Source organism: Odocoileus virginianus, chromosome 27 (assembly GCF_023699985.2).
Source record: "Odocoileus virginianus isolate 20LAN1187 ecotype Illinois chromosome 27, Ovbor_1.2, whole genome shotgun sequence".
Classification (NCBI taxonomy): Eukaryota; Metazoa; Chordata; class Mammalia; order Artiodactyla; family Cervidae; genus Odocoileus; species Odocoileus virginianus.
The window spans coordinates 19,177,654-19,192,884 of NC_069700.1; the positions used below are offsets into that span (position 1 = coordinate 19,177,654).

General features: G+C 42.3%; 1 protein-coding gene across 4 annotated transcripts in view; it reads left to right on the forward strand.

Moving 5' to 3' along the window:
* Window positions 1–12,181, forward strand: part of CILK1 (ciliogenesis associated kinase 1) — a 29,653-nt gene extending 17,472 nt beyond the window's left edge. The window contains exons 8-13 of one of the 4 annotated variants that reach the window (XR_011483872.1): window positions 790–1,101; window positions 2,178–2,368; window positions 2,493–2,641; window positions 4,744–4,872; window positions 6,688–6,834; window positions 7,872–7,940. Coding sequence is in view for 3 of the 4 variants with exons in the window: in XM_070456299.1 (XP_070312400.1) it covers window positions 790–1,125; window positions 2,178–2,368; window positions 2,493–2,641; window positions 4,744–4,872; window positions 7,872–7,994; window positions 8,587–8,741 (1,083 nt within the window). In the remaining variant the exon portion in view is untranslated. Of the gene's footprint in view, window positions 1–789; window positions 1,126–2,177; window positions 2,369–2,492; window positions 2,642–4,743; window positions 4,873–6,687; window positions 6,835–7,871; window positions 7,995–8,586 lie in introns of those variants that run through there. The other 3 variants (XM_070456299.1, XM_020902726.2, XM_070456298.1) reach the window with 3 other exon arrangements.
* The last annotated feature ends 3,050 nt before the right edge of the window (window positions 12,182–15,231 follow it).

Consider the following 15,231-nt stretch of genomic DNA (forward strand, 5'->3'; position numbering starts at 1 on the left):
AAGGTTATGTTATATTCAGTGACTTCCACTCAAAAAGACTAGGGAATATTTCAGAGAGAATTGCAAACCCCAGCACTTTAAGATTTATTCCTTGGTGATGCAGAAAGCCAATTATCTTTGGACAAGTTTTAACTACAGTATGTTTGACACTCTTGGCATTTCTGATGTTAAAGCAAATGTACCTGCTTATTTTTATTATTTTTTTATTAAAGTATAGCTGATTTACAGTATTGTGTTAATTTCAGGTATACAGCAAAGTGATAGTTTTACATATTTTTTCTCAATTCTTTTCCATGACAGGCAGTTACAAGATACTGGAGATAGTTCCCTGTGATACACAGCAAACCCTTATTGTTTATCTGTATCTTCTTATTTTATATTGGATTTTTCAGAGTCCTCTTGGATCATTATATTGCCTCTCTCTATCTTTATTTTATTTTCTCTCTATGGAATGAAGAAATGGACTTAGAATGGTGAAATGTTGTATTTAAGACACAAAGCAAATAAGTTACAAAACCAGAATATTGGCAGAAGTAGCAAAGAGCAAAGCAGTGAACCTGGCTGCTTTGCCCAAATAATTTTGAGTGTGGAAACCAGTCCAGACATTTTACACTATTTAGGACAAGGAGAATCACAAGGGGTGTGACAGATTCAGGATGCTGTTTTCTAATTGGTTTGGGCAAACTACTGCAGTAGACTGGTTGATGTGAAACCTAGCCTGCAACCCTGAATGGTGTCAACCTTCTCGGCCAGATTCTTCTTCTGAAACAGCCTCATGTGTCATTCCAGGCTCTTCGATATCCTTACTTCCAGGTGGGGCACCCCCTGGGCAGCACCGCGCACAGCCTTCAGGAGTCAGGAAAATCTCAGAAGGATGTTCTGGAAAAGGCGGCCGCACCACCTCACGTAAAGCCGGTCCCTCCTGCCCAGCCCCCAGCCAAGCCACACACACGCATTTCTTCCAGACAGCATCAAGCCAGCCAGCCCCCTCAGCATCTTGTGTACCCCTATAAAGCCGAGGCTCCCAGGACGGACCACCTTCCGGAGGACAAGCCCAGCCCTTTGCTCTTGCCATCCCTCCACCCCAAGCATCCTCAGGCAGTAAGCAGGACAGTTCACCCAGGAGTCCTGTCTGACTATTCCTTTTCTGACCCCACTTCTTTTTTTTTTTAATGATTTTATTTATTTATTTTGATGGTACTGGGTCTTCTTTGCTTGCATGGGCTTTTCTCTAGTTGCAGTGCATGGGCTTCCGACTGCAGTGGCTTCTCTCGTAGAGCACAATCTCTAGGCACACAGGCTCAGCAGTTGTGGTTCCCAGACTCTAGAGCACAGGCTCAATAGCTGTGGCGCACAGCATAGCTGCTCTGTGACATGTGGGATCTTCCCAGATCAGAGATCCAACCCATGTCTCCTGCATTGGCAGGCAGATTCTTCATCACTGAGCTACCAGGGAAGGCCCTGACCATACTACCTGCATGCAATATTTTCTTTTCAGCATGTAAGGTCTAATTATAATAGATTGGTCTTTTTGATGTCATGGAATTGTGAAAAGAGCCTTGGCTTTGTAGTTAAAGGTCTAAATTCAGGTTCTAGCTCTGCCTGTGAATTATGGGGGTGGTGTCTCCAGACTGTCCACTTGACCCCAACCCACCTAAAGCAGCAGTGTGTGTTTGTAAATTTCCTATTGTAGCTAATTCTGTAGTTAAATAGGATCCAGGCCTGCTGAGAAGGCAAATAAGGTATTAATTGCATTGTTTTCTATAAAAGAGCAGGTGATTGATACTTTAGTTACATTCTCTTATATTCTATTTAGGACAGTGTCAATAATGCTGATTCTTTCAGAGATGAGCCCTGGATGAGAATCCAGCCGCCTTCCTCCTATGCAAGAAGTACCCTAAATGTCCTTTTTTAAAGACTTACTTACATAGCTTAGTGTCCCCATTGAATGGAAACTGATGTAACCTGTGCAGGATAAGTGAGAGAGGTCGGGGACTGTTTCCCACCATTGCCTTTTTCAATAAGCAGTGCATATTGGGGAAGGCTACACCCCAGGGCCCTCCTCTACACAACCGAGGAAGTTCAGAACGGGGCTTACTCATGGGCGAGCTTCACTAATGCCAAGTATTGCTTCTCCTCCCCACCCACCCCCACCCCCAACCCCCTTGTATACGCAGAAAATTCTCACTGGCCTGGAGCACAAAAATGGTGAGATCAAGCCAAAGAGTAGGAGGAGGTGGGGTCTCGTTTCCAGGTCAACGAAGGATTCCGACGACTGGGCTGACGTGGATGACTCTGACTTCAGTCCATCCTTCACCAGGATTGACCCGAAAAACAAGAAAAGGCAGAGCGATGAGACGCTGTGCAGGCAAGTGTGGGCTCCCAGGTGTGCACGGACGGCCTCTGGGTTTGTGAGGTCGTCTTCACATCCGATGCGCTGCCTGGTGCGCTGCCTGGCTCGTGCTGACCAGAACCTTCTCCTCCCCGTTCAGATTTGAGAGCATCCTGGACCTGAAGCCCGCGGAGCCCGTGGGCACTGGAAACAGCGCCCCCACGCGGACGTCCTGTCCCCGGCGCGACACGCCCACCCTGAGGTCGGCGGCCAAGCAGCACTACCTGAAGCACTCTCGGTACCTCCCTGGTAATAACACTTCCTGCCTGTGCTCTGGTCACTGATGGGAAATCGTGTCCCTGTAATCTCGAGTTTGCAAAGCGTCTGTTTTGGATGGTGGTGGGACCACCATAGAAATACTTGCTGGGCTTCCCAGGTGGCGCTAGTGGTAAAGATCCTGCTTGCCAGTGCCGGAGATGAAAGAGACTCGGGTTCGATCCCTGGGGTGGGGAAGGTCCCCTGGAGGAGGGCACAGTCAACCCGGCTTAAGTATTCAGGCCTGGAGGATCCCGTGGACAGAGGAGCCCGGCGGGCTATAGTCCATAGGGCCACAAAGAGTTGGATACGACCACTTAGTACACACAGGCTTTATATTTTCTTTTTCCTTTTGGCTGCACCTCGCTGCATGCGGGCTCTTAGTTCCCCGACCAGGGATGGATGGGATCCACATCCCCTGCAGTGGAAACTCTTTAGAGTCCTAACCACTAGACTGCCAGGGAAGTCCCAAGCTTCACATTCTTTTCTTGCCTAAGAAATTTGGTAGAGGAAACAGGGGTCCAGTCTGAGGAAGGGAGGAAGGAACCAGGAAGAGCCAGGCAGCTCCCCCGGGGTCTCTCCATCCCTATATGCTCTCAGGAAACCAGATGGGAGCTTAGTCCCCCCATCTGGCTTTATGAACCACAGGGGTTAAGTGAAGACACTCTAGTTGGAGAGTGCCCAAGCGTCTCTCCAGGCTTTCTGTATTCTAAGCATATAGCATTAGCCCACTGTTCATTCGCAGATTCATTCCATCAGCCAATTTGTAATGACATCATTTTGTGCGGGGCCCTGAGAATATGGTGGACAAAACAGCCAATTGGGGCCACTGGATTGCCAGTCTTCCTATGCAGTGATTTTAGCCAGCAACCTGTAGACAGTAGATGCTCGTATTTTGTAGTTTTGGGATACAGACCCTAAATAAGTGGGCACACAGTGGTTGCAGACGGTGACAGCGGTTGTTAAGGGTGATGTAATGGTGGAAGGAGCTGGGCCCCAGAGATTGGGAGGGAATTCCAAGTACAGAGAGATGTGAGAACAGCATGCCAGGCAGAGGGAGCAGCCAGTGCAAAGGCCAGGAGGCAGGAGAGGGCTTGGCTTGTGAGAGGCTGCACATGGCCCGATCACTGTCAGAGGCGGAGGATGTGTTAGGACATAGGCATCTTTGGGGTCTTGTAAGAAATTTGGGTTTTATTTCACGAGCAACAGGAAGCTCTTGAAGGATTGTAACTGGAGGAGTGACATGGTGTTGGCAACATCTGTGTGCTGTGTGGGCTAGGGACCCACAGTTTGTCACTGTCATACAGGTGGGGGCAGGGGATGGAGGCCCTGCTGATTCACTGGTTCCCCCCTGCCTTCTGCCTTGATTGGGAACCGGCCTCCTAAATATTGCCAGACCTTGTCAGGGATGGCACTGTGGCCTTAGGAGACTGGCCTGAAGGGAGACCTATTTCTTTTTGACTGTAGCGGAAGAAGAAGAATAAAGGATGGATTCAGTCTTTCTGTTCTGAAAGATAGCTGTGATGTCTGATGGCCTTGGGAAGTGGGTGGTCTGGGGGCGGGGGGCAGTGCTGTCTTGCAGCTGAGATCAAGGCAGCCTGAGAAGGGAGGGAGTCCGTGACAGTTGTTGGTAGAGACCAGTGATGATGGTCCCGTGAGGTGAGGGGGTGGAATCTCAGAATTCAGACAGAGGCGAGCAGAGGGCTGCAGGGCTGGGCGTGGCATTCTGGAGAAACCGAGAAGAACTTGGGCAGCTGATGGAAAGGCAGTGGTCTGTGAAGGTGGGCGAGTAGGAAAGCCAAGGGGCACGGAAGCCCAGGATGGCACCAGGGGGTCAAGACATCAGATGTGGACAGATCTATTGGTAGATGGTGAAGACACTTCTGTTAGGCCACCCACCAGTGAGACAACCCCCTCACCCCAGAGACAGCATCTTTCCTCTGCCACCTATCCAGTGGCGTCATCATGGTCAGTTTTGGATTGGTGAACCATAGGAGGTCTTTGACAAATTGGACTCTGCATTCATCTCATCTCTGACATGTGGTACAAGACTGAATATAAATTTTGCATTTGAAAAGACATTTTTGCCCTATTAGGAATAAACATAAGAAACGGTGTACTCCCGAATCCAGGCAAGGATTTTATTCCACCTAATCCGTGGTCCAGTTCTGGTTTGTCTGGCAAATCTTCAGGGAACGTATCAGTGATCAGCAAAATAACTTCAGGTGAGTAATGACGTTTACTCCCTAAGTGATAAGAAGCAGGTTCTCTGGGTGTGGCTGGGTGAGTGCAGAGAGACAGGGGATGATAAGCTGTGGAACCATGAGGGCCTCCCTGGTGTGGAAACCCCAGCCTTTTTTCCAGGCCTGTGCTCCTCTCTCTCACCTGGTAGCAGGCCCCGGGGGGGCTTGACCAGCTCCCTTGGGCTTTGCCATCAGGAGTACCGGGGGAGGACAGCAGACTTCCCTGGCTTGAGGGAAATACAATCTTTACAGAGCCTGGTGGGCTTCCCAGGTGGTGCTAGTGGTAAAGAACCCACCTACCCATGCAGGAGACATAAGAGACTCGGGTTTGATCCCTGGATCAGGAAGATCCCCTGGAAGAGGGCATGGCAACCCACTCCAGTATTCCTGCCTGGAGAATCCCCATGGACAGAGGAGCCTGGTGGGCTACAGTCTGTAGGGTCACAGAGTCAAAGGTGACTGAAGCGACTTACCATGCATGCCCGCATGCAGAGTCTGGTTTCTTAGGCCCTGCTCTGTGGTCTGTGACCTCTGGGTATCACAGGGTCTGCCTTGTCCTGGCTTGTCCCTTCCATCTCATGGCTCAGCCTCAGCCCAGGGCATGGTTGGAAGGTGGACAGTTTGGAAGGCACTGCCCACGCTTTTTCAGTAGATGAATGAATTTCAGATACACCCCACACAGGCAGCCCCTACCATGCGCGGCTTCCCCTTCCACATGCCAAGTAAACCACTGGGCTTCTCTTCTCTCTGCCTTTGTCCATTCCGTGTTCATGTATTTTAAGGAGTTCGAAAGAGAAAGAAAGAACGTGTCCACACCCACGTACTCACCACCCAGCGTATAAAGTCAGACTCTGCCAATACATACGATTGCCTTTACTTCCTTTGTGTCCTTCTATTCAACCCCCAACCTTGTCCAAATTGGGTGTTTATTATTTCCATGACTTTTTTTTTTTAGAAATGCCTAGCATGGTTTTGCATGTTTCAAAATTTATATGCTTATAATCCTGGATCTCCACTCATGTTAATAATGCATTATAATGCATATATGCATTAATAATATATACAGCAATTATACACTCATAGAATATATTTCACATTTGTGTAGGATGACATATGCAGTGTATATGTGTATAATACCATTCATTATTTATAGTAGAATATAACTTTTTTTAAAGTTCAGGTATAGTTGCTGATCAATATTATATAAGTAACAGGTGTGTGATATAGTGATTCACAATTTTTAAAGGTTATGTTCCTTTTATAGTTATGAAATATTGCTTATATTCTATGTCATGTACAATATATCCTTGTGACTTATTTTATACTTAATAATTTATACTCCTTAATCTCCTGCCCCTATCTTGTCCCTTTCCTCTTCCCTCTCCCCATTAGCAACGATTAGTTCTCTATATCTGTCAGTCTGCTTTTTTATTATATTCACTAGTTTGCTGTATTTTTTATATTCCATGTGTAAGTGATATCATAAAGTATTTGCCTTTCTCTGACTTAGCATAATGCCCTCCAAGTCCATCCATGTTGCCACAAATGGCAAGATTTTGTTCTTTTTTATGGCTGAGTAATATTCTATGGTATACATGTACCATATCTCTATCCATTCGTCTGTTGATGGACACTTAGAACATAATTTATTCATCCGGTCTCTTGGCGAACATGAAGGTTGTCGATCATTTTTACAGTTAGAAAGAGTGGCTGGAGTGAACACTGATGCCCCCATAGGTATGCACATGTGACATGATCTCATTAGGTTAAAGGCTGTGCTCATCTTTGATTTCACAGATTTTGCCCAACTGCTGTCTGGCAGGGTGCAGGAGTTGTGCCGTGTCCTTGATGCCTCTTGATACCATCAAGATTGCAGATGTGTGCTCATCTGAGGGTGTGCAATGGCATCTTACTGTGGCTTCAACCTGCATGCCCCCCTGACTAGTGAGGGTTGAGCATTTTCTCTTGTGTTTACTGACTCTACCTTTTTTCTGTCTGTGATTTCCTTGTTCTGATCCTCTTTCCATTTTTCTTATTTAGTCATCAAAGTTGCAAAAGGTACTTCAGCTGACCAACACAGCTCCTGATACATGAGCTTCAGACTGTTCTTTCCACTCTGCCTTAAGTAGTTGCCAAGAATGCTCTGTGTTGGGAAGACACAGAACAACTCTTCCTCTCATGTGCTCTTCCTAACGGGTCTAACTTCCTAATGGATCTGTGTTATTTGTATAACATCCTTCATTGTTCCACATGCACCTTTAAGCCTTCGTAATAGGCTCATTATAGATACTCACCCATCTAACAGGTATTGATTACTTGCTATGAGTAAGGCTTTCCATGGACTGCCTGGAACACTAAGATGAGTAGGACCCAGTTCCTGCCCTTAAAACACTCTCAAGGCAGAAATGACATAAAAAGTGAATGTATTTAGTGAATTTTAATAATGACTAATTTTCTGGTTCTGGACAAGAATATCTCTGGTGTAGAATTACTTATAATGGCTGAACAGTTAACATAACCTGTATGCTAATCAATAAGAGAAACCTGTATGCTGATCAATAAGAGAGCGGTTAAAAATGAGTTATGGTTTAACCATACTCTGAAATTTGTCCATACTAACATGGAAGGCTAACTCTTCTATATTATTGAGTGGAAAAAAAGAAAATTCCAGAACAGGTTAAACTGATTATTACATACAGAAAGAAAATTCTAAATGTCTCCTTTTTTTAACAAACCAACCCACCAGCCTCCTTGTGGGTACAGTCTACAGTCTCAACACTGTACACCTCGCACCCCACCCCCCTGTCTTTCTAACAGTGTGGTGTGGTGGAATGTTCTGCTCCAAATTCACTCTTTATCCTAATGCTTTTTCCCCTGAAAATCAAAACCCAGTTCTCTGTTGCCATGTGCCCCTGTTCTTTATCCTTGGGGGTGTCCTGTGCATGTCTTTGCAGTAATGAGCTTTTTCTTTTGCAAATCAGTTGGTTCTGGCTCTACAAGTTCTAGTGGACTGGCTGGAAACTATATCCCTTCCTTTCTGAAAAAAGAAATCAGTTCTGCTCTGCAGAGGGTCCACTTGGCACCTATTCCCGACCCTTCCCCGGGTAAGTTTTATTTGGGATTATTATTATTTGTGAGTTTATTCAAAAATAGTTATTAAACAAGTGATTTGTGCCAGGCGTGGTGGGCCTAGGGTCCACAAATGAAGGAGACAACAAAATTCCTTGTCCTTCTGGACCCGGTACTCCACAGACAGAAGTAAACCAAATAAGATGCTCCAAAGTGCTAAGGGGAAAATAAAGCGGGGAGTAGGGAGCATAGGGGTAGGAGTGTAGGGTGCAGACGGGCATTTTACATGGGGCGGCCAAAGGAGACCTCACTGCAGTGGAGCCATCAAGTAAAGATCCACAGGAGATGAACAAGCAAACTCTGTATTTTGGCTCTTAGTGCATGGGCCTGCAGGCAGAATAAGCCTGGCAGATGCATGGAAATGGCAACCCACTTACAGTATTCTTGCCTGGAAAATTCCATGGGCAGAGGAGCCTGAGGGTCTGCAGTCAAAGGGTTCGCAAGAGTTGGACCCAACCCAGCGACTAAACCACCACAAATTCCTTGAGCAGAGGGGCCTGGGGAGCTACCGTCCATGAGGCCGCAAAGAGCTGGACATGACTGACCCACCTTTCTCTTTCCTTACAGGCTATTCTTCCCTGAAGGCTGTGAGACCTCACCCTGGGCGACCGTTTTTCCACACCCAGCCTAGAAGCACTCCTGGGTTGCTGCCCCGGCCTCCAGCCGCCCAGCCGGTACATGGCAGGACGGACTGGATCGCTAAGTATGCGTCTCGGCGATAACTGTCACAAAGCCTTTTGTAGGGGACAGTAGGACCCTGCCCTCGGCCAGCTGATATTCTACCCGCCAGAGACTTCGGTTGGTGGAAAAGCAAACACTTTATAGTTATTCTTCTGAACTGAGACATTTCAATATTCTTTTTTAAAGTTTTTTTTTTTAAATATTGATTTGAATGCAGTACTTTTTTTTTTGTACAAAGTTATTTTATTCTAAAACTGGGTCCCATTATTTTCTTAAACAGCAGCATTTTGTATATATGGATTATGTTTTAGCATTTTATACAGTCAACTTTGTAAGGAACTTTTTAAAGATTAATTGATTTTCCTTTGGGGTTCCAGATAATATTTTATACAGATTTTTAAAAATATAATAATATTGATGCAGTATTGCAACAGGGGTGCAATTTACAGCTACGCGATAAAGGGTTATTTCCTCAATGTGTGTGGATATTTGTGAAGTGGTTAAATTTTAAATGTGGCATATTCGGTACTTTAAGCTTTTCTGGACTGATGTCAGCGCTAGAAAACTGACCATCTGCCGTTTCTCAATACCGTGTTATTGGTTTGACTTTTTAATACCGCTGTGCTGTTCTGAAAGTACTATTACATAATTCGCTTTGTTTTCTTTTTACTCCCCAGATGAAAGAACTCTAAGTAAATATTTTTAGAAATGTTTACAACATGTTTTTTGGTGACCGGTGATATCCAGCTGAAACCAAGCTATGCCGTCACATTCAATTTTCTTCCGTTTTTGAAGTCACTATAAGTACCCATAAAAGGGAAGCTTTTGAAGCCAAAAGGTTCTCCACATAAAGGTTAACACAGTGACTTAAACTTAAATCCCTGCCAAGATGCATGACCCAAAAGCAAAGTTTCAAAGTAGCAGAAGATTTTATATTATCACAACCCTTAGAATGTTGCATTTAGCTCAGTTCTCCAAGCCTGGCCAGAGAGACAGGATGAATAATCATTGTCTGCCCTCTGGTCCAATTATCAGGGCAATTTGGGGAGCAAGAAAAAATAGATGGCAGAGGTCCCACTTGTCTGTGAAGTCACCATGATGTTAAATGTCTGTCACATGCCACATGCGAAGAACTCTAAACCCTTGTGTAGTTTCTTTCAAAAGTGAGAACTCCATTGGGCAGAGGCTGTTCCATTGAGAGGAATGTTTACAGCAATTTTGAAAATGACAAAGCTAGTTTGGAAACAGAAAAAGGAAGTCCACTCTGATCCACCTCTGTCAGGCACACTCACCTCCACTCATGATTACCTGAAAGACAAGAAAGAAGGTCACTGCCAGTGAACGCAACATCATCTCTAGAGTGTATAGACTCACTTTCTCCCAGGGCTCAAATCACTTTTGTTTGGTTCTAGGATATAGCAAGTGGAGTCAATGAAATTGTCATTTTTGTAATTTAAAATGATAGGTGAAAATGAATATTGGTACTTTGATATGATTCAGCCTAAGTAGGTAAATTTTTGTGTTGATGTATTAATAATATGTTGCAGCCCATGGTTCCCAAAGGGCCCTCACCTAAAATCAGGGAGCAATTTGTGTTTTCGAGAATCTGACTCAAAAAGGTAACTTGACCAAGCCCCATGATTGCTGGGGGCATGAGAAAAGCAAATGATGGATGTGGATTTGAGAGGTCTTATTTTCCTGTTAACAAACTGGCAGCAAAGCGTCAGGAAATAAATATGTATATGTAAGCACAACTTGAAGCTGAATTCATTTCTGTATTATATTTTCATCCTCTCAATCAACAGAGAATGTGTTTTCAGAGATAAGTCCTTTACTATGTGGTTAATATTTATTTCCCCTTTCTGTATTAGGAAGAAAAAAGTAAGTTAATCTGAAAGCTTACCCACCTTGCTAAAAAGCTGGTTTAAAATCGTAAATAACCTCTAGTGAACCAGATGGTGTATGAATGCCATGGTCCTCTAGCTTATGTTAAGATCATTACATTTTAATTGAAAAATCTACTTACCTAGTTACTATACATTATAAAATTGTTTTTCTATTACTTTTGTTAGGGCCTCAATGCAGAAAATATTTCACTTTTCTTCCTCTTCCTCTTTCCTTTGTTTATCAGCAGACATTTTCCCTTATTCATTTGAAAGTAAAGAAGCTGACACTGCATTGAGTAAACTGGAAGGCTGAAAAAAAAACAATGTCAATTCTAAAGAACTAGCAAAATTCTCTAAAGTTCTCTTTTATTCTCACCCTGAAATGGGTAAAGGATGCATTGAGCATACAAGTACTGTAGAAGAAGAGAAAAGTCACCAATACCTTGTTAAGTAAAAAAGAAAATACTGCCTGTTGCCTGTATTTTTAGTTACTATAAGATTATAAAATCTACTACAAGACACCAAAAGGAATGATGAGTTTAACTATACCTATCCACGACTGTACCTCATGTCAGGCATAAAGCTTTATGGGACGTCAGGAGATGGTATAGCCCCCAAGGGTCCGGTGACAGTGGTTATGCCAAAGGGTACGTGTGTGAACTGCAGGGAAAGTTGCATGAGCCTAAAAGCTATTCTTTGTGTGATTGTTCATTTCGCAGTAAGCTGCCATTAATTAAGCTGCCATTAATTACTAAGCCCTCACCCAGCTCATATATGATTTAAATAGGAAGAAAACTGATTTTCTCAAGCAATTTCTTACAGAGCTCTTGCTTCAAGGACCATAAACGTCTAGTAAACGGATGCTGTGTCATATTATGGAGTGATAAAAAACTGAACACTTGACTCAAGACAACCCATGTAAAACAGAATTGTTTTTTAAGTACAAATTACCAGTACTGTTGGAGTTCACAGGTACCATGTTTTCTTATGAAGTGGCATCAAGCCATTGTTTTGTGCCATTTAGGAGAGAAAAAAAGACTACAGGCTGTATGTTTTAGCTCAGTGTGTGATCCAAAGCAATATGTTTATAAGAAAATGTTTGACGTACTAATTATTTTCTATCATTTAAAGCATACTGTAGCAACTTGTTTAATATATGTGGTTAATTTTTAGAATTATTTTTACAATTTCCAACCAAAGTACTGTATTTTATATAATTTATTGTGAGGACCTTCTCGTGGAAACCAACAGAAGACAAACTGGGGGGCAGATATCACATTAATCTGTATTATCAGTTTCTTACAGACACTGCTAATGTGAACTTTGAATGGCCTGAATAGTCTTCTGATCTCGGATATTTCAGTACTGACAGCAGTTTCGTCCCTTGATTTGATTACAAGGGAGCAACTAAGAATACATTGAATTATAAAGCAAATATTCATAATGATGAGAAGATGGGAGGACCGAAAACTATTTACTCAAGCCCCTTCTGAAGTAAAATGTTCCTTTTTGAATAGTTTGTCCTAAGGTGTTTAAAAACGTTAACTTTACTTAAGGAAAATTCTGCTCCAAATAAAGTTACAGTTTAAGAAAAATTGATTTGAGTATTCTGTTTTTGTTGTTATGTTCTTCCATCAAACGATAATATTACTCTTTCCTAATTTGAAATTTTCATATTTTATAACTTCTTAACACCTACTAAGAGTGTTTACTGCTGTGAAATTGGTAGCATATACTTAGACCAGCAGTTGGAAGCGGTATTTTGCAATGTGGAGACTATTTAAATTTAGCTTTTAGCAAATTAGGTGTCTAGGAATATTTTAACAAAACAAAAAGCACATCAAAACAATTTATTGTTGCCGATTTCCTCATGATAAATACCTACCTTGTATTTTTCTAGCTTTCACACTATACTCACACGTACCGAATAAACATGTACAGTATAAACCTTCAAAAGAAGCTCATACCTTCACGAATTCCATACAGGATTCCACAGGAAATTCATTTACCAAACATTCTTTGAGTGCTTGAAAGAATTTTGAGGGAAAATGATTTACCAATCAACCTTGTATTGGTGAATCCACAGATGTGCCCTAGCCCATCAGAACACCCCTGACCTGAGTGTGTCATCACCCCATTTGTCTAACGACCCCCCCATCTCCTCTGAGCCGTCCCTCCACTTCTGCAGATGCTGCATAGATTCAAGCTCTGTCGTCCTTCCTGCTATCAAAGCCTGCTGTCAGAACAGCTGAGACTCAATTTAAACCTTTGTGACTCTTCCTGGAATGTTTACTTACAAACGCTCCTCTTAAACTGATTTTTAAAGCTCTTGATTTTTGTTAAGCAATTTTACCTGCTACTGAGTGGGTGGGGGGAAGGGTCAAAGGCTGAGACAAGTTCCCAAGGCCTCTGAATATAAATATATATCCACTAGGTAGAAAGACATCGTGAATAAGACTGTCTCAGGTTGAGAGCAACCCCAAGGGTCTCCAAGAATAGAATAATTTCAGGGGCTTCCAAAGAGCAGAATGACCTAAGGGTACTTTCATAGAATGGCAGAATTATAACAGGATTTTTTTTTTTTATTTCTCCACAAGCCTGTTTAATGAGAGTCTTTAAGACACTGCCTTAGTTTCTCTTTCAGATAAACAAGATTGCTAGGATGATGTGACCCCTAATTTATTAGGTTGGACATATAAAGTGTCCTTTTTTTTTTTTTGGTTAGAAGAAAATAGTAAAATACCAGCAATTTGATATGGTTCAACCAATTAGAAGAAGCAAATGGATATAGAGGTCTAACTGATCAACAAAGTTGATAATAGTGCTTTTCCTGTATAGTTCGATGAAAGTGAATCTTTGCAGAAAGGTGACCTGGAGAAAACTGATAAAGATCACCACCTCCAGCGGGTTTGAAAAATATGGCTTGCCTCCCTATGTCAAACTGAGTCATGTCTGTGTTAAGTCAGAATTAGAAAGATGAAATTGAACATATAGTATTATTCCTGTTTGGAAAATGACTTCCAGTTCTAAGGGTGCCCAGCTGTTCTTGTTTGATTTTCTTCTTACTTTACATACTTTCTCTGGATACTTTCTTTTACTGCCAGAGTAATCCATCTCAGTCCTCTCTTCTGAGTTGTCACTGGCCTCATTTTTTAAATGTTAAAAAAAAAAAAAGAATTTTTTTAGTTGAAGTATAGTTGATTCACGGGGTTATGTTAAATTTCTGCTATACAGGAAAGTGCTTCAGTTATACATAATTGTTATTTACTGTTCTTTTCCCTTATGGTTTATCACAAGACATTGAATATAGTTCTCTGTGCTATACGGTAGGACCTTATTGTTTATCCATTCTATATGTAATAGCTTATATCTGCTAACCCTAACCTCTCACTGGCCTTTCAACTGCATAGTGACATTGACAAGTGTGTGGCTTGTGAGAATAAAAGACAAACCCATTCATTATTATGTCCCCCAAATCTTTATGGAGCTAGAAACCAAAGCATCGTTCATCCTTTCTTTCCACAAGTGTTCTCTGAATGTCTTCTCTGCCCTAAGCATTATTCTAGGATCGGGGTATACAAAGGTGCATTTTAAAAAATATGAAAACCCCCTAACCTGTTGGAATTTACGTTCTATCAAAATCCCAGATAACAAAATAAATATAGTATATTATATGACAATAAATGTTGTGAAAAGTAAACAAGGAGGATGGAAAAGAAAGTGTGTGTGTGCTTAGGGAGAGGGCATCATTTTAGACTTCTCTTCCTCCCATCCACCCCTTAATATCTTACCTTTTCTTACCCATCTTCTTCTAATGTATGATGCTATACTGTAATTCACACGGATATTTCCAGGTGTCTCTTTCCCCACCCTGCACAGTCCCAATTCACTCTCCCTGTTTCTGCCAGAGAAATCTACAGAAGACAAAATCTGATCTTGTCAGTTGCTGTTAATTGATCAGCAGCACAGGCTTCTCAAGCCATGTATTTTCAAGAACCCGTCCTGGGTGAAAACAATAATCAACATCTATAGTCTGCGAAATAGGAGAGGCTGCCTCAGGAAATAAGAAATAGTCCTTCTGGAGGCATATATTTTTAACCTTAAAATTTGTGTGAATTTTTCTATACTAATTTTGATAGTCTTAAAATATTTTTTAAAGCTCTAGCTTAATTACCACCCAGATTATATATAGTTGTAGCCCCACTGACACCTCTATCCCAAGGCCCCCACTTCCTCCCATCCAAGGCGCTATATGTAGGATTAAACCAGTTTTGTCCAAAGTGTAGGAAATAAAGGAGAAGCTCAGACTGAGTCAAGGAAGAAAGGAGGGAAGAGGATCTATATAAATTAAAAATAAAATATATATAAAAATATGTATAATATATAATGTATGTATATTAATAATCAATATAATATATAACTATACACATTATAATTAAATATTAAATATTACACATTATGTTACATTAATAGAAAAATTGCAGAAATTGTCAAAAGAAAGGCAGACTGCCACGTGCAGCGCCTCATTTGGATGTGTCTGGAGTCTTGGAAGCTTGACTACCCTACGTTCTCCTACAAATGGACCTTGAGAGCTTGTTTGGAGGTTCTAGCAGGGGAGCGCAGCTACTCGTATACCCTTGACCGA